An 18,871-nucleotide genomic window follows, 5' to 3' on the forward strand; every position below is an offset into this window, starting at 1 on the left:
GCTTGTGCTCAGCCTTCAATATTTACAGTATAAGGTAAAGTGTGCTTAGTATTTTGAGAATAATGATGAATGATCAGTAAGTTTCTAAAAGCAAGAAAAATTTAAAACTGTCTGCTATACAGCAGAACACAGCTCTTGGTTTTTGCCCCTTCGTATCTCATAACCTGTAAAATATTAAATTACTTTATACCACTGGGCATAGGTAGTCATATGACAAGTAATGGTTGTAAACATTTCAGAATCATAAATGTATCACTGTTCTTCAGGGAAAGACAGGATTATAAATCTCTGCAATTAGTATGGTAAAAGTGTGAACATTTAAAAAAAAATTTGCTCTGTAGACCTGTTTTTGAAACAAAGATCAAGCAAACTATCTTTCTCTAAAGTATTCAGTTTATTAGATTATTACCTTGCTTCATTAAATAATGGTAAATAATAACATCATTTAAGGCTGACAAAAATAAAGCTTAATTTCAGCTATGTTTTTTACTCATAAGACAGCCAAAATTTAAGAAAAAAATTAAATTTTCTAAACTGTACAAGGCATTAATTACCCACACAGGTACCGAAAGCTTGAATACCACATTGGATTTATAAAGTGAAAGTCTTCAAATTGTTTTATAAATTAGTTTACATATCCTTATAATAATTGTTGCCTTTATTTGGGAGTTGTTCCTATTTCGAATATGGAAAAAGGTGACAGGTTGACTTGAGACTTACCAAAGGTTACTAAATTGTACAGTCTAGCTCATTTCTACAAGCAGAGAACAAGACTGTGTAAATTCTATCTATTCATACTTGAATGGTCATGTAACAAATATTTAGCATCTACTCTGTGCCAGATACAGTGTTAAACACTGGGCACACAACAGTGGGAACAAATATGGTTCCTATCCTCATAGAGGAGCCTTGGTGGCACAACAATTAAGCACTCAGCTGCTAACCAAAAGGTTGGCAGTTCGAACCCACCCAGCAGCTCTGCAGGAAAAAGACCTGGCAATCTGCTTCCAAAAGGTCACAGCCTTGAAAACCCTATGGAGCAGTTCTACTCTGCACACATGGGATCGCCGTGAGTCAGAATCCACTTGAGGGCAACTAACAACAACAACATAAAGGGGAAGGAGTGGAATGAATGGTGCAAGAAGAGGGAACAGCCATGAAAGCAGAAACTGGACTGGCTTGAAAGAGCAGCATAGCTGAAACTTAAAAAACAATAGGTAAAGTGCAGTAAAATGTAGACAGAGGCAGATCAGGAGGGTCTGGTTGGTTTTTGTTAAGGATTGGGACTTTATCTTAAGAACAATGAGTCTAAAAGAGTTTTGGAAGGGGAGTTCATGATCAGATTATATTTTTAATAGGTCACTCTGGCTGCAGTAGCCCACATGGATGGATAAAGAACAAAAGTGAGTGTGGGAGAACAGTTACAGCAGTAACCCAGGTGAGAGATGGTGCTAGCTATGTCTAGGGAGGTGGCAAAAGAGAAGCTGAAAACGTGCTGACACTAGAGAGGAAAATGAGGTTCAACGATGTGACCCTGGATAAATCAATTAACTGTTCCCTCATCTATTAAAAAAGAAAGAGGAGTATGGGGTTAGGCAAGGGTCTTCATGATTTAGGGAAGACTCTATCACTGAGCCATACATAAGGCAAACACAGAATCAACTGAGTACCTGAGTTAGACATCTTTTCCTTTATAATAGCAGCCCCGCATTAGACAATAGCAATATCAGGCATATTATAGTTTTTATTTTTATTTAAAAAATAACTTCCTAGGCACTTCTTAGATATAATGACCCATTTCTTTATTATAATCCTAACTGCAATGATAATGACCAATAATGTAATCAAATACCAAAAATTGACATTTCTAGAAACCAAAAAATACATAATTTTGAGTTGAGATTTTTTTGTTTATATTTACAATTTTGAGTCTTACTTGGTAGTCTTTGTATAATTTTAACAAAGTTTGATAAACTTTGAGCAGACATTGTTGCTCATTTATAATAATGTTCATAATACACTAATAATTCTATTTCACTGCCATTTCCCTATTCCTGTTTTCACCAAGTGAACAGAAATAAAAGATGAGAGAGATTTGAGACACAAACAGTATCTCCTAAGGTCTTGGTTCTCTTAATCTCCCAGACAAGCTCTTCTAAAAATATTTTATTAACATAAACGCCCATAAGGGGGATGGCCCCCCAAATGCTAGATAATTAAAGCTAAAACCTCACTGGTCAGCCAAGTCTTGAAAAAAAGCATATATTTGGGTTTAGTAAAAGTGCATTCACAGAATTAACAGACTACAGGGTTGCTAAGAGTCAGAATCAACTCGACGGCAGTGGGTTTGGTTTTTGGTTTGGTTTAAGGACAAAGACTCAATGTGTAAGTCCAGAAAGTGTTCTTGTTAGAGCTGGTTAGTATTTGCCAAAGCATAACTCACTACCTGAGACAATATTTTCCATTACACCAAGAATCTGTTTTGTTTTTTGATGTAATTTCAGAAAATGATTTCAGGGCATTATATAATTATAATAAATATAAATCCATACATCATTTTGCTTCATTCTTTACACATTGAATATTTAATTATTGGGACAAAAAACACTTATTGTGGCTAAAAACAAACACAAATTTGTTATCTGAAGTAACACTTGACTATTGCATGATCTCTGCATCCAATTCCAATGTTGTGTTCTTTCCCTGTATTTCAGCAAGACTGCATAGTTTTGATAGTCAAGATACCACTTCAGTGCTACTAAAGAATAATCAGATCTGCTCAAACTAGGTTTACAAATTAGGCAAAAGAATCTAACTTTGAGGGAAGATTGCTGACCACTTATATGGTCACTAAGAATTAATATTTGCCTCATAAATTCTAATTTCATCTTTTGCACACCGAGAAAAGAGATTAACAACTTCATCCACATTAATATATTTGTTTTGAAGGATTGATTCCATCTCTTTGAATAGTCCTTTCTCCAGCTTCCTCATGTCATCCAACATTGTTTTGGCATTTTCCTGAACAATTAAAAATAAATAAATAAATAAACACACACATACATACATAAGTCTAACCAACTTCCAATCCACCTCTGCAGACAAGGTTTATTCATTCTGGTTTCTACTTCTAGTTTGGTACCCCTCTTCCTATTCTTTAAATATAAAAAGGAGTGACTTTTTTGGGAAAAATCATTGCTATAGATTGAATTAATGTATTAAAATCAAATTGTTATTATTGTTCTTAGTAGAAAAGGCAAGAATAATTATGTAGGATTCATCTATAAGCAAGAAACCTAAAGGACAAATAACAGGACAATTTAAAGTCTGATACTAATTGTGTATGGGAGAGTTGCTGAAAATTGAGGGTTGAGAAATTTTTATGAATTTACATCTTCTGTATTTAAAACCAATATTATCAGATTGGAGCATTGGTGGCACAGTGGTTAAGAGCTTGGCTGCTAACCAAAAGGTCAGCAGTTCGAATCCACCAGCCGCTCCTTGGAAACCCTGTGGGGCAGTTCTGTTCTGTCCTATAGGGTTACTATGAGTTGGAATCAACTCGACAGCAACAGTTTTTTATTATCAGATTAAACAAAGGAAATATAACAGTGATTTTCAAGGAAAAGAACAACTAAAAGAAAAGACATTTTCTCTATGAGTTCTTCCTTGCTTTAAGAAGAGGGGAAAAAAAGGTCCATGACTCTTTCAGAAAGGAGCAATTTTTAAACAGTTGATATATTTAGTGTGATCAGTTAGAGTACAGCATCTAGATTAAAAAGTATGTAAGAAAAAAGTTACTAAAAAGTAGGCATAATTTTAAAAATTTGAACCATTATGGGGAAGACTTCCACAGACAAAGGTTCTTAACCTTAACACGGACTTCAATATGAAATTGCATGTAATTTTTTCTGAAGAAACACTGCATTTTATATTAGTGAAGAAAAAATGGATTTTTTCTAGAAAGGTATTAGAACAATTGAATATCACTTTGGAAAACAAAGTTAGGATCCCCACCTCATAACATACACAAAAATAAATTCCAGGTATATTAAAAACTAATGTTTTAAAAAAATACACACATACACGCTAGAAGAAAATACAGAAGTTATATTTATTTTGAGGTAAGGTAGACTTTTGAAGCATGAAATCAAGATGCCTTAAGGGAAAAGACTAGCAAATAGTCGTTGGCTAAATAGTAATTGACTAAAATTTTTGTCTGACAAAAGTACCTTTAGAAACTTAGATGCCAAACAATAAGCTGAGAGAAAAAAATTGCAATATAACAAAGGGTTCATATGCATATATTTCTGCCTGTTTGAGGCAAAAAACAAATACAATCCAGAATCAACTGAAAAATAGGCAAAGAAAAGGAATAGGCAAGTCATTTAAGAGGAAATACAAACAGCCAATAAACAAACAGGAGAAGATTTTCACTCTCACTAAGAATCAAGACATGTAAATTAAAAACATCAATACGACTGACTCTTCCAAAGACACAGACGTAGTTATTTACAGAACCAAGACTAGAACCCAACTCTTTGGACATTTCTTCCTTGAAATCCCATTATCTTCCCACTACTTTTTGTTGTCAATCAACACTTAACAAACCAAAAACCAAACCCACTGCCACTGAGTCGATTCTGACTCATAGCAACCCTATAGGACAGAGTAGAACTGCCCCATAGAGTTTCCAGGGAGTTCCTGGTAGATTCAAACTGCCAACTTTTGGTTAGCAGACATAGCTCTTAACTACTATGCTACCAGGGTTTCCAATCAACACTTTATATTTATTAAATAAAGACTAAGTAAGGTAGTAACAGCTTTTAAAATTTTATTCCAACATTACTTTACAAAAAATGTCAATTAACAAACATTTAATAATTTCACATGTGGACTATATATATATATATATATACACACACACACACACACTAAGCAAGCTACTTAAATTCTCCTAGTCTCAGATTCTTTATCAATAGATGGGAATAATAATAATACCTACCTCATAAAGTAGTTGTGAAGATTAAATAAAATAATCCATATAAAAATACCATCGTTCTTGGTGTGTAGTAGGTGCTCAATAAATATTAGCTATTATGTTTAATACACCAAATTTTTCTAAAAGAGTCACAACATACTCTTAAGCAAAGTCAAGAAATAATACAGTTTTATTATAGTCGGAGCATATAAACTATTTTTAAACCTATTTTTATATGAAGGAAGGAAAGAAAGCTGAAATTCCAAAGTATAAAATATGGACTGAATCATACTTTAAGCTATTCTTAATGATATAGCAAAGAATATAATCTAATCATACCTTATCATTATCTATTACTTCCAGTGCCCGTTGATGTTTTTGGTAGAGTGGGTGTCTTCTGTCAGGCCTAATCTTAATACATGACTTCTTTTTAACTGGATCTTCAAGTTCAAATGTTGGTGAACTGGTATCCAATAGTTGTGAAATATTTGGCACAAATATGAAAGGCTTAAAAACTGACCTAGAAGAAAGAATCTTTATTAAATTGGCATGTTGGGATATAAAAAATACTAGGCATTATTTTAAGTCTCTCAAGATTCCCTCTAGCTAGAAGTTTTTGTTAATGATGCTACATACTGATTTGTTCCTGTCACACCTGTCTTCCCTGGTACAGTGGGATTTCCTTTGGGGCAGAAGACTACGTTTTATTTGGCCTTCTATTCCTATGTACCTAACAGAGGGTCTAGCACATAAACAATGTCAGTGAAATAACAGTTTGCCGGTTTCTACTGCAAACTCCATACTTGGAGGGTGTGTCAGTTATCAACTGTTGCTATAACAGAAATACCACAAGTGGATGGCTTTAACAAACAGAAATTTATTTTCTCACAGTTTAGGAGGCCAGAAGTCCAAATTCAGGGCACTGGCTCTAGGGGAAGGCTCTCTGTCAACTCTGGGAGAAGGTCCTTGTCTCTTCAGCTTCCGTTTCCTGGTTCCTTGGAGATCTCCATGTGGCTTGGGATTTATCTTCCCCCATCTCTGCTTGCCTAATCTGCTCCTTTTATATCTTGTTAAGAGACTGACTCAAGACACACCCTACAGTAATCCTGCCTCATTAATATAACAAAGACAACCCATTCCCAAATGAGGTAATAAACCACAAGCATAAAGGTTAGGATTTACAACACGTATTTTTGGTGGACACAATTCAGTCTATAACAGAGGATAAAAATAATTCTCAATGTTAGACTGAGGATTAGGATTTGCGATGAAAATGAGCAGCAGTATTAATTAGGGAGACACAGATTTCATTCCATTTTCTTGACAATATCCTTAATAATATAAAAGACTGTAACACTAAGACATAGTGGATATAAAATCATTTCTAAATGTAATGTCCATCAAGTTTTGTGAAAGACACTAATCACCAGTCACTTAAATTAAGGTGGTCAAGATAGACTATACGAATCCTACTTAAGCTTTAACTGAACTATAGCTATTTTTACATGTACCTATTTTCTAGATATGAGTGCACAAGTAGCCATGTAAATCAAGCTCAATTACATTATTTAACCCCTTCCACTAATTATTATCAATCACCTAATATTGTAATGTTTGGAATCTGAAATTTTTAAAAACTACCTAATTTCTTTTCTTGACAATGTTAAACATATTTGGAGGAAAAGGGAGTAGCATAACTATATATAAGAAACTATTAACATTTTCTTCCCATAAAAAATGAGATGTTATGGCTGTTGTGCACATATGGAAACGGCAGACTAAAACCTGAACAGAAAGTGCATCCAAAATTATTGTCCTATTCATGTGACAAAAATTGAGCCTAGCAAAATCAGCAACATACTAATGATTCTACCCCTACTCCCTGACCCCTTGCTGGTTTATAGTATTTTGTGACTTTACCTCTCAGGATCAGGAGTCCCTGTAAAGAAGTGAATGCAAGGAAGATCGGAGTCTTGAGGTAAAACAGAAACCATGCTCGCAGTGGTCAGGAATTCTCCTTCCATATTAATGCCACTTGGTTTATCCCGAAGAATTTCCATCATTGTTTCAAAAGTTATGTTTCCTAGGGAATGATTTTAAAAATCATCAAACACATATGCATATACAGATGCCCTGCAAATACAAACTGCTTTTTCTGATGCTAATATATAACGTGAAATATTGGTGTTGGTATAAATAAGAAATTGACCATAAACAAACCTTGTAATAATAACTGCAATTAGACTCATTCCACTGTCACAAGGAAGGTATTTTTTAAAAATATAAAACATGTAAAGTCTCAAAACCATTGCAACAGGTAAAATCTATGTAACTTCTAAAGAGGAAGGAAACAAGAAGGCAATGCACTTAATCCCACTGCTCTTATAGAGTTTATTAGGGAGTATTTAGTTAACAAAGGAGCTCTGGTGGCACAGTGGTTAAGCACTCGGCTGCTAACCAAAAGGTTGGCAGTTCAAACCCATCAGCTGCTCTGTGGGAGAAAGACATGGCAGTCTGCTTCCGTAAAGATTTACAGCCTTGGAAACCCTATGGGGCAGTTCTACTCTGTCCTATAGCTTAGCTATGAGTCGGAATCAAGTAGACGGCAAGAGGTTATTTGGTTAGGGTTATTTAGTTAGCAGTGAGTCCGTGATTTCAATAACTATTATTTGAGTCTAATCATTCTGAAAACCAAATATTAGCAGAATATTGTGGTTAGTTTCCAGTATTATGTAAAATGTTCTTTAGAAAATTATTCCTATAATTTTTTCCTATAATTTCTGTGCCTGACATTAATAATCTTATATGAAAGTATGAACTGTAACCTGAGTGGGAATGAAGGAGACAGAACACACTATTGGTTAATGGAGTCTGTACATTGATAATTCTACTGGACTGTTCTAAAAGTTTAAACATCCACGATGTATGATGAAAATGGATGGCATTATATTCTGTCTTCTGCTTTCATATTTAAAGTTTCCTATTTTAAGGAGTTTTTTAAGAAAAAAATACAATAATTAGAAAAACAGGGACAAAAATCTGATGTATTTCTTGGCAAACACAACATGTCTCTGCAGAGAGCATCAGAATCCCATTATTAGAAGACATTTCCACCAAAAAATTTAAAAAGCCAATTATGCCTTCAGACAGCTCTGCTCCTTGCCTTGCATATCCATAGTCAAAGTTCAGGACCTAAATACCTTATAACAAGATTAAATAATCTTACCCCTTCCCAATCTAGTCCTCCAAAAGTAGTCAAGACAGCTTCTCCTCACATGTCATAATTCTCTTCTCCAAAATTTATGACTCTCAATTCCTCCTGAATCAAATTAAAACTCCTTCAATACCTGCCACTACTAATTGGGTCCTCCTTTCCTAATTGCCCTCATCTTTGGTTTACTTTCTGGGTTCCACTCTACAAATCAAATAAACTTACATCAACCCTATTCCTAACTTCAGGCTCTGGCAACTCCACCCTCATGCCCCCATCTCAACTGAAATGACATTTTCTTCTCCATGTGAAAGCATTCCTGACCTGTCTATATTGGTCCTAGCTCTGCCATTATATTACAAATTCTTCAGCCCTGGTGGTGCAGTGGTTAAGCATTTGGCTGCTAACCAAAAGGTCAGCCGTTCAAATCTACCAGCTGCTCCTTGGAAACTCTATGAGGCAGTTCTTCTCTGTCCTATAGGGTCGGTATGAGTTGGAATTGACTCAAAAGCAATGGGTTTGGTTTTTGGCTTAAAGACAAGGATGGGATTTTTTATTGTTCAGTTATCATTCATTCAACAAATACCAAGTGCCAGGCATGCATGTATACACACACACACACACACACACACACACACACACACACACACACATACTGTTGTTGTTGTTAGTTGCTGTCTTAGTCATCTGGTGCTGCTCTAACAGAAATACAAGTGGATGGCTTTACAAAGAGAAGTTTATTCTCTCATAGTCCAGTAGTCTGCAAGTCCAAATTCAGGGCATTAGCTCCAGGGGAATGTTTTCTCCGTTGGCTCTGGAAGAAAGTCCATGTCATCAGTCTTCCTTTGGTCTGGGAGCTTCTCTGCACAGGAACCTCAGGTCCAAAGGATGTGCTCTGCTTCCGGCACTGCTTTCTTGGTGGTATGAGGTTCCCATGTGTCTCTGCTTGCTTCTCTCTTTCATATCTCAAAAGAGATTGGATTAAGACACTATCTAATCTTGTAGACATCATCAGTATAACCTCATCATAGTGACAGAGTTTACAACACATAAGGAAATCACATCAGATTACACAATCATATACAATACTGGGAATCATGACCTAGTCAAGTTGACAGATATTTTGGGGGGGACACAATTCAATCCGTGATAGTTGCTGTCAAGTCAGTTTCGACTCATGGCAACTCCGTGTGTATAGAGTTGAACTGCTCTAAGGGGTTTTCAAGGCTGTGAACTTTTGGAAACAGATTGCCAGGCCTATCTTCTAACGCGCCTGTGGCTGGATTTGAACTACCAACCTTTCAGGTAGTAGTCGAATGTTTAACCATTTGAAACACCGAAGGACTCCATATTACACTTGCTGGGACTCCAATTACATTAGCTGTGAGATCTTTTCAATGAATCCCATGTGCCTCTCAACTCACATTCTTGTCTATATTTTCCAAACTTTTCTCTCTCTGTGTTTTAATCAGGATACTTTCAACTGATCTTCCAGTTCACTATTTTTTTTCTTCTGCTATATCTAATCTGTTGTTAAAACAATCTATTAAATTCTTAACTTCAGTTGTTATGTTTTTTCAGTTCTATTATTTCCATTTGGTTCTCTTCTGAAGATTCCAGTTCTCTGATGAAACTCTCATCTAAATTTTCATCTAATTTTCCAAAGTCTGTGTCCAATAAATCCAATGTCTAGATAACCTGTGGGTTAGTTTATACTGTCTGCTTTTTCTCTTAATTTTCAGTCATTTGGTCCTATTTCTTGGCAAGTTTGGTAATTTCTGGTTGAATGCTAGACACTGTAAATGAAATTTTGTAGAGTCCCTGTATAATATTTTCCTCGGCAGAAGATTCCATTTTCTTCTGGCAAACAGATAGAATTGGCAGACAGATAGAATAAGGGCAGAATACCTTGGTCCAGTTGAGGCTGGTCTATTTCCTGTTTCTTCGTAGTCCTAAGGTACAGCCTTTCTGGGATCTCAGCAGAAAGCCTGTGGTTTTTGCCAGGCCCTACCTTCTTGGTTGGCCCTCAACTTCAATTTTTGTCCCTCTGTTCCCATGAGACTGCCAAGATCTCTGCTTAGCTTTTTAGCCACTTAGCAGCTACTTTCTGCGTAATATCTCAGTGTCTCATCCTGCATGTGTGCTGTTTAGGAGTCAGCAAATGCCTTAAAGAGAACTGTACCATAGAAGATCAAGCTCTTCTTAAAGTGTAGGCAGTCTTCTCTATCTCCTGGATCTGGGTCCCTCAAACAATAATGTTTTTTCCTCCAGCTTTTAGAGTTGTTCTTGGGGGAGGTTAGTCTAATACCAGCTACTCTTTTATAACCAGAAGCAGGAGTCCAGCCCTATGCTTTTAACTGCTCTGCTATTATACCCTTTCTTTATTAAATACATCAGTCTCCTTTTACCTTGAAGTAGTACCAATTTCTTACTAATAGTAATGAACATGGTGGACCCATATTGTGACAAATTTATATATATATATATTTACATATATATAGTTCTTGCCATCAGATATTTTCATATACTTTATAAGCAATGATGAATTATTAAAATTAGTTCTAAAGAAACAAATAACTTTCATTAAACATGGTTGATCAACCACAGGTTTTTGTTTCCTCGCTTGCCCAAAACACTACCACAATGAGAGTAAAGGAATAAAAATGAAGTAATATGCAAAGACAAAGAAAGCATGAAAGGCAAGAGTTTCCTCCACGATAAAATGCAAATAATTAAAAACCAAAAAGCTCATAGCAAGTCTTTACTCAAATTGTGATATTGTGACATTTCAAATTCAAATAAAATGGACTTCCATATAAAATAATATTATGTTCCATCCTCATGTAATCATGTAAGCTATCGACTATTTTATGTTAATGGCAATAACCAAAAACCAAACCAAACCCACTGCCATCAAGTCGATTCCGATTCACAGTGACCCTATAGGACAGAGTAGAACAGCCCCACAGTGTTTCCAAGGAGCAGCTGGTGGATTTGAACTGCTGACTTTTTGGTTAGCAGCCAAACACTTAGCCACTGTGCCACCAGGGCTCCACTGTTAATGGCAATAGATTTATACAAATCTAAATTCTCTTACCCAGTTTCCCAATAATATAGCTATGACTTCAAGAAAAATAATTTATTTATAGATAACTTGTTACAGGAGCAATATCTTTCTGTTAATTTTGAAAAACACAAGAAAGGGAAAAAAATGGGGGATGAACCTAAAAACAGCCCTTAATATTAAAACTAAACAGTAAATTGCCCTGAGATAATCTTTAAACTTTAAACCTAAAATATCCCCTGAAGTCTTCTTAAAGCTAAACAACAGCTTAGCTTAACTAGTAAAAAAGGTCTGCTTTGAACGTTATGCTCTTCTAGAACTATCTATATGGGATCAAATTGACAACACCAACTCGAAAGATTAGCTAGGAACCTCAGGGCACAGTGAGTTTATGTTAATGAGGGAGAAACAACTCAGAAAAGGAAGGTGAGAATGGTTGCACAACTCAAAGAATGTAATCAGTGTCACTAAACTGTACACGTAGAAACTGCTGAATTGGTGTATGTTTTGCTGTGTATACCGGCAGTCCCTGGGTTACAAACAAGATCCGTTCCTGTGTCTTCAAGTCGATTTTTTTAGGTAAGTTGGAACAGGTGCATACAATTCTTATTTGGCCTTACATGTACTTTAGTGCAAGAAAAGGCTCAAAGCCTTTTCAATGATTTAAAAGCTGCATGTGGAGTAAGTGAAGGTGATCGGTAAGAATTTGTTGTGAGTAGGGGTTGATTCAACTGTTTCAAAGTGAGAGCAAATTTACATAACATTAAAGAGCAAGTACAAGTTGTAACCTGGGGACTGGCTGTATTCCGAACAACAACAAAATAAATAAAATTTAGGGAAAAAAAACTTAACAATAAAACAAAAGCCTAGCATCCCCATCTATCTATCAGGCACACAGCCTCAACACCTAGTGAGATTTTAAAATGATTCAAATTTAAACTCCTATAAATGACAAGTTTTAATGAAAACAGTGTCAGAACTATAACACTGTGATAATATAGGTATTATGAAAATGTTTTCTATAGTCAAACCTACAATTCTCAAAATGAAAGGAGGATTTATATGATCACTTGAGTAGGATAGCTATAGTAATCCACTAGCAAGCACTGAATAAGTACGGAGACTGCAGTGGCAGGGTTCAGTAAAATTGAATACAAACCACAGGGTACATTTTCATTGCAATTTAAACTAGTTATTTAAAATACATGAGTGAATATAGATACAGTTTGGATATACATGCAGCAGTTAATAGCTATCAGATAGGGATAGTTGGAAAGAAGAGAGGTAGGCTCTGCCCTCTAGAAAAATCATAGGAAAAATTAACCATAATGTACTAGTAGGCAATTTTCTATAAAAGTATTAGAAACACATTTATTCTTTTGGCAAAGCACAGAAAGCTGGATGAACTGCAGTTCATACTTAGGAAAAAATAACTTTTATGTCAGATACATCTATTATTATAATCATGTATGCATTTCAAATCTATGCTTGTTATTTTGTAGTTAAATATAACAGAACTAATTATTACTATGCAATTACTAATTAATTTATAATTATTTCAATCTATTTTTCTTCCTTTTGTCCAATTACTCTAAACTTTAGGAATCTTGACATTTTCTTCTCCACCTTAATCAGGCATTATTGTTCTCCGTTTTCTAAGAATACCTGCTAATTTGATTTCCTGAACCTTTACGTTTATTGCCAGAAAAAAGTTCACAACAGTGATCTTTGTTAAACTGTCTACAAATTATAATTCAATTCAACTAACAATCCTTTCTTAATTTATTGAACACTTAATAAGCATACACAACAGAAGGATCACATCCCTTAACAGTGAAACTAAACTAGCCTCAGAGTAAAGGTTACTCTAAAGCTACCCCAGAAAAGCTTTAAGACAGGCCTCAAAAGGATGCAACTGGATCATAAGTGATAACCTGACTAAACTAGGCCCAAAGTGGAGTCACTTGTGCTGAGCCCCACAGCAGCAAAACTAAGTATCATTTCATGTAAATGCCTTATCTTTCCCAGGAGCTGAAATCCAAGCCAATCAATTGACTCTCCCAGAAAAGGAAACCTAAACTCGCCTATCAGGTCTGTCTGCCATTACAAAAAGCTTTCTGCCTCTACCTCACTTTGGAACTTTTGTCTGACTTACAAACCAGAGCTTCCCCACTTCATGTACTGTAAAATAAAGCTTATGAGTTCATATACAAGTTTAATACTGTAAAAATTCTATTGTTAACAGAAATAAGTAACTTCAACTGCTAGAACAAAGTCAAATGCTTTTTAAAATAAAACAAAATCCAACACTCAACAACATAAAATTCAGAACATCTACCGCCCAATAACAAATTTATACCCAATATGTAAATAAGCAGGAAAATGTGACCCAAAACCAGAAGAAAATTAGGTCAATAGACACAGACCCTGAAATGACAGAGATGATGGAGTTGCCAGACAAAGGATACTAAAACAGCTATTATAAATATGCTAAATATGCTCAAGGATTTAAAGAAAAACATGAATAAGGAGAGAAATGGAAGATACACAAAAAGAACCAAATGGACCTTGTAGAGAAAAAAAATACAATATCTGAAATTAAAACATCACTAGATGAGATTAACAGCAAATTAGATAATGTAGAAGAACAGCGAACTTGAAGATAAATCTGTGAACATAATACTAGAATCATAGCAGATGTAAGAACTATACCCCCCTTTCTTCTGAATGCCCATGTAACTTTAATGTTTTCAAAGGCAGTTACAAGTAGGTTCATTATGGCAGATTTCCTTTCCATATTTGTTGTATCAAATATTCAGACAGTGAGTGTAAAAACAGGTATGCTGAAAGACTGTGGTTTAACTGGCTCCAAAATAGTTGGTTTTTTTTTTTTTTTCTCAACACAGCCCAGCTAGCACAACTTGAGCCCACAAAACACATGTGGTTCAAAGTTCAGTCTCTCAAGAGAGACTGTGTTGAACCATAGCCTGGGGCAGTTAAACAGCTAAATTCCAGGCTAGGAATCTGGGCAGGGAGCAGAGTAGCATTTTTCATTCTCTTAGCATTGGTAAGGAGTCCAGTTCCTACTCCCCAAATGGATCTTTGACCAAGACACCTCCACTCCCATGGATATTAAAACTCTACCTTCTAAGGTTTATATCTGATCCAGAATTGCCCCTTGACACAGAAAGGAGGAGGATTATGTGGATAGGAGATACTTCAAATCTTGCTAATACTATGGGTCCTCTCTTTTTTTTTTTTTTTTTGTGCCTAGTGATTTCCTTCTCTTGTATTTGAACTTAACTATGTATGTCTTTAATGTTTAAATATTTCACTCAACATTTCTAGGGTTTTGGAGTGGAAAGCGGGAACTATTATACCTGTAGTTTGTCTTCTTGACCAGAAGTTCTAGATATAACTTTTATAACAAGAAAATAATCAATAAAAGTTATAGCCAAAAATAAATAAAAGAAGCAGCAGCGGTAGTAAAAGAAGCTTATCTCTATATTCCAGTGTACTCTGAGAAGAAAATTAATCCTAATTTGACTTTAAAAATATTAATACAAACTGTAAAAAGGGTCTGAAGCTTGAGAATCTGAACTTGTCCTTCAAAAAGAATCATTATCCTCTCACAATTGTACACTTCACTCACCTCAAAGAACAGCTTACAATATCACAATGTTCTCAGTTTTAATAAAAGTGTACCTTCGTAAAACCTTCGTAAAAAAAAATTACACGTTTTACATTATGAAAACAGAGTTTTCCTACCCACAACACTAAAGCTCATTTTGTTAAATACTGTAGAAATCTATGCACTGTAACTAATAAAATAATCTTTAGCTATGCTATAAACTACTCTTTAAAAGTAGTTTTTTTTTGTTCTACATAATTATTTCTAGATGACTAGGGCCACTAAAACCAAAAGGCTGGTTTCATTATTCATTAGCTTTCACTTAAAACTTATTCTTTCAGAAAACAACCAGAATTAAAAAACACATCCTGTTTTCAAAACTAATGAACATATCCTGTTTTCACAATTAATGAACACATCCTGTTTTAAAGATTAATGAACACATCTGTCTTAGTCATCTAGAGCTGCTCCAATAGAAATACCACAAGTGGATGGTTTTAACAAAGAGGTATTTATTCTCTCATAGTCCAGCAGGCTACAAGTCCAAATTAAGGGCATCAGCACCAGGGGAACGCTTTCTCCTTCGGCTCTGGAGGAAGGTCCATGTCATCAATCTTCCTTTGGTCTGGGAGCATCTCTGCGCAGGAACCTCAGGTCCAAATGACACGCTCTGCTCCCAGCATTGCTTTCTTGGTGGTATGAGTTTCCTATGTGTCTCTGCTCGCTTCTCTCTTTTATATCTCAAAAGAGATTGGATTAAGACACTATCTAATCTTGTTAACCTCATCACAGTGATAGAATTTACAACACATGAGGAGATCACATATAATCTCATCATAGTGGTAGAGTTTACAACACATAAGGAAATCACATCAGATAACACAATCATACAATACTAGGAATCATGACCTAGCCAAGTTGCTACACACATTTTTGGGGGGACACAATTCAATCCATGACAACATCCCAGGACAGGGTTGCACAGCCTATTATTATAATTGCTGTCAATAAGTTGTACACCTCTAAAACGTTGAACAAGTAAAAGTTGTGTGACAGACATACAACAACAACAAGAAAAAAAAAAGTAGTTGCTGAGGCTGTATATGTACAACCGAAAACCTCAAAAGATTTGGTTTCTTGGTTTGGAGGTTTAGGCTCATGATTTCATGGGAATCCAAGTTAACTGGCCTAATAACATGTTTAGTGCTTTTGATCTACCTCTTAGTTCACTGTGTAGTGCCTAGGGTCTTAAAAGCCTGCAAGTGGTCATCCGAGGTACAACAATTAGTCTCTATTCATCTGGAACAGAGGAAGGAAGACAGGAATAGAACAAAGATATGCAATGTGCGGCCAATTGTCTCCATGAACAGCTGCCTCCTTTGCCATGAGATCAGAAGAACTAGATGGTGTCTGGCTACCATTACTGAACATTTTGATCAAAGATTCCATAGAAGAATCTGACCAAAAGGGGAAATGCAGAACAGAATTTCAAATTCTCATGGACTCCAGACTTTCTGGAGCCATGAAGGTTGTATGAACCCCTGAAACTACTGCCCTGAGATAATCTTTAAACCTTAATCCAAGAATATCCCCTGAATGCAGAACACAAATTCTAGTAAAAAGAGGAGGTGGGGCCAAGATGGCAGAGTAGTCAGATGCTTCCGGTGGACCCTCTTACAACAAAGACCCGAAAAAACAAGTGAATTGATTATATATGGCAATCTGGGGGCCCTGAACATCAAAGGCAGAGTTGAGGAACCCGACTGAGTGGCAAGGGGAGAGAGAGAGAGTTTGGAAGCAGCAAGGATTGCCAGATATGACCCGGCAAGAGCCTGAGCCCTCCAGGCCTGATCAGCTTTGGGGTGAGCAGTGAGGCAGGCAAGCAGAGGTGCTCGGGAGGTGCATTTTCCACACTGGGAGAGACCCAGTGCCAGAGAGTCTACACGGCCACCCAGAACCAATAAGAAGCAGCCCTGGATTGGTGAAAGATAAGTAATTGCATACAGCCTACCGCGCAGAACAAAAACACTCCCCTTAGGGAAAAACCTCTCTCCCATTTACCTCCCCGCTCCCTGCTCTGCACTGGGTCCTGGACTGGCTTCAGCAATTGCCGAGTCCCTTGGGCTGGAAGTAGGATCTGTCACACACCTGGAGCCATTCTCCCTACCTTGGAGAGTGAACAAATTAACAAACAGAGGAAAAAAATAAACCGCCAGCTCCCCTAAGTCAGGAACCGAGGGTAGGCACAGGTCCTTTGCCTAGGCACAGGCATAAGGGATCCACGGACTTTGACTACCTTTCCCCCTGCACAGACTTGTGTGGGCCCATCTCAACAGGATAGGCCCTCATTACCATAGTACAACAGGGTATATACCGGAAGACCAACTTCAACTATTTCAGCTGTGAAGTGGCAGGTTCTAGACATTTAACACTGCTCTGCCCATTAAGCAGGGTCTTCACCTACCCACATCAGGGACCCGAGAACTGGTGGCTCTACCAATGCCACCTAGCCACCTGCAATAGGGGCCCATGAATAAGAGGTACCCACCAGTCCTTAGGGCCAACAGCATTAGGTGCTCATAATCCGGCTGCAAAGCCCACCCACCTACGCACTGTAGGAAACAGGGACACGCCTTCCTCCCAGACACTCGGGGGCAGCCGTCAGCCCCCTGCCTTGCTCAGAGTGTGTCCCCCTGCTGCAGCCAGATGCCTGTGCCTATACCAGTCACCCATGCCTGTCTAGGACTGTAAGTGAGAGCCTACACCACACACTTGGTGCCTATCTACCTGGGCACCTGAGCTGAATCCATACAGGAGGAGAAAGCAGACTCCTGAGCTCACATACCTAACCACCTGGTGACAGGACATTAGAGCTTCAAAGGTGCCAGTAATCAAACTAGCTCATATGAGCAGCCTATTTGGGCATATCAAAACAAAACAAGAAGCTAGGACACAGTAAGCAAACATAAAATAATAACTTATTGATGGCTCGGAGACAAGAGTCAATATCAAGTCACATAAAGAGGCAATCCACAATGGCTTCAGCAAGCTCCCAAAATAAAGAATCTAGATATTTTCCAAAGGAGGAAAATTTCTTGGAATTACCGGAGGCAGAATACAAGATTAATATACAGAACTCTTCGAGATTAGGAAGGAAATTAAGCAAAACGCAGAACACGCAATAGAGGAAATCAAAAAGATTACAGAAGAGAATAATGACAAATTTAACAGGCTGCAAGAAACCATAAAGAGACAGCAATCAGAAATCCAGAAGATTAACAACAAAATGTCAGAATTAGACAACTCAATAGAAAGTCATAGGAGCAGAATGGAGGCAATGGAAGTCAGAATTAGTGAGACTGAAGACAAAGCACTTGACACCAACTTATTTGAGGAAAAATCAAATAAAAGGATTTAAAATAATGAAGAAACCCTAAGAGTTATGTTATTCTCTATCAAGAGGAATAACCTACAAGTGACTGGAGTACCAGAATCGGGGGGATAGCAGAAAATACAGAGAGAATTGTTGAAGATGTGTTGGCAGAAAACTTCCCTGATACCGTGAAAGATGACAAGATATCTATTCAAGATGCTCATCAAACCTCACATAAGATAGATCCCAAAAGAAAGTCAACAAGACATATTATAATCAAATTTGCCAAATCCAAAGATAAAGAGAGAATTTTAAGAGCGGCTAGGGATAAACGCAAAGTCATCTACAAAGAAGAGTCAATAAGAATAGGCTCAGACTACTCAGCAGAAACTATGCAGGCAAGAAGGCAATGGGATGACATATATAAAGCCTTGAAGGAAAAAAGCTGCCAGCCAAGAATTATATATCCAGTAAAACTGTCTCTCAAATATGATGGTGAAATTAGGGCATTTCTAGATAAACAGAAGTTTAGGGAATTTGCAAAAACCAAACCAAAATTACAAGAAATACTAAAGGGAGTCCTCTGGTTAGAAAATCAGTAACATCAGATC

General features: G+C 36.7%; 1 protein-coding gene across 4 annotated transcripts in view; it reads right to left on the minus strand.

Moving 5' to 3' along the window:
* Positions 1-1,044: 1,044 nt before the first annotated feature.
* The window catches only part of SCRN3 (secernin 3), a 31,363-nt gene continuing 13,536 nt past the window's right edge, over positions 1,045-18,871 (minus strand). For 2 of the 4 annotated variants that reach the window (XM_023730558.1, XM_023730559.1), the window contains 3 exons: positions 6,902-7,064; positions 5,321-5,501; positions 1,045-3,021 (listed from right to left, as the gene is read on the minus strand). In XM_023730558.1, the coding sequence (XP_023586326.1) occupies positions 2,851-3,021; positions 5,321-5,501; positions 6,902-7,064 (515 nt within the window). In that variant the 3' untranslated portion in view covers positions 1,045-2,850. The remainder of the gene's footprint in view (positions 3,022-5,320; positions 5,502-6,901; positions 7,065-18,871) is intronic. The other 2 variants (XM_004375493.2, XM_023730557.1) reach the window with 1 other exon arrangement.

This window comes from Trichechus manatus, unplaced genomic scaffold (genome assembly GCF_000243295.1).
Source record: "Trichechus manatus latirostris isolate Lorelei unplaced genomic scaffold, TriManLat1.0 scaffold00037, whole genome shotgun sequence".
In the NCBI taxonomy this organism is placed as follows: Eukaryota; Metazoa; Chordata; class Mammalia; order Sirenia; family Trichechidae; genus Trichechus; species Trichechus manatus.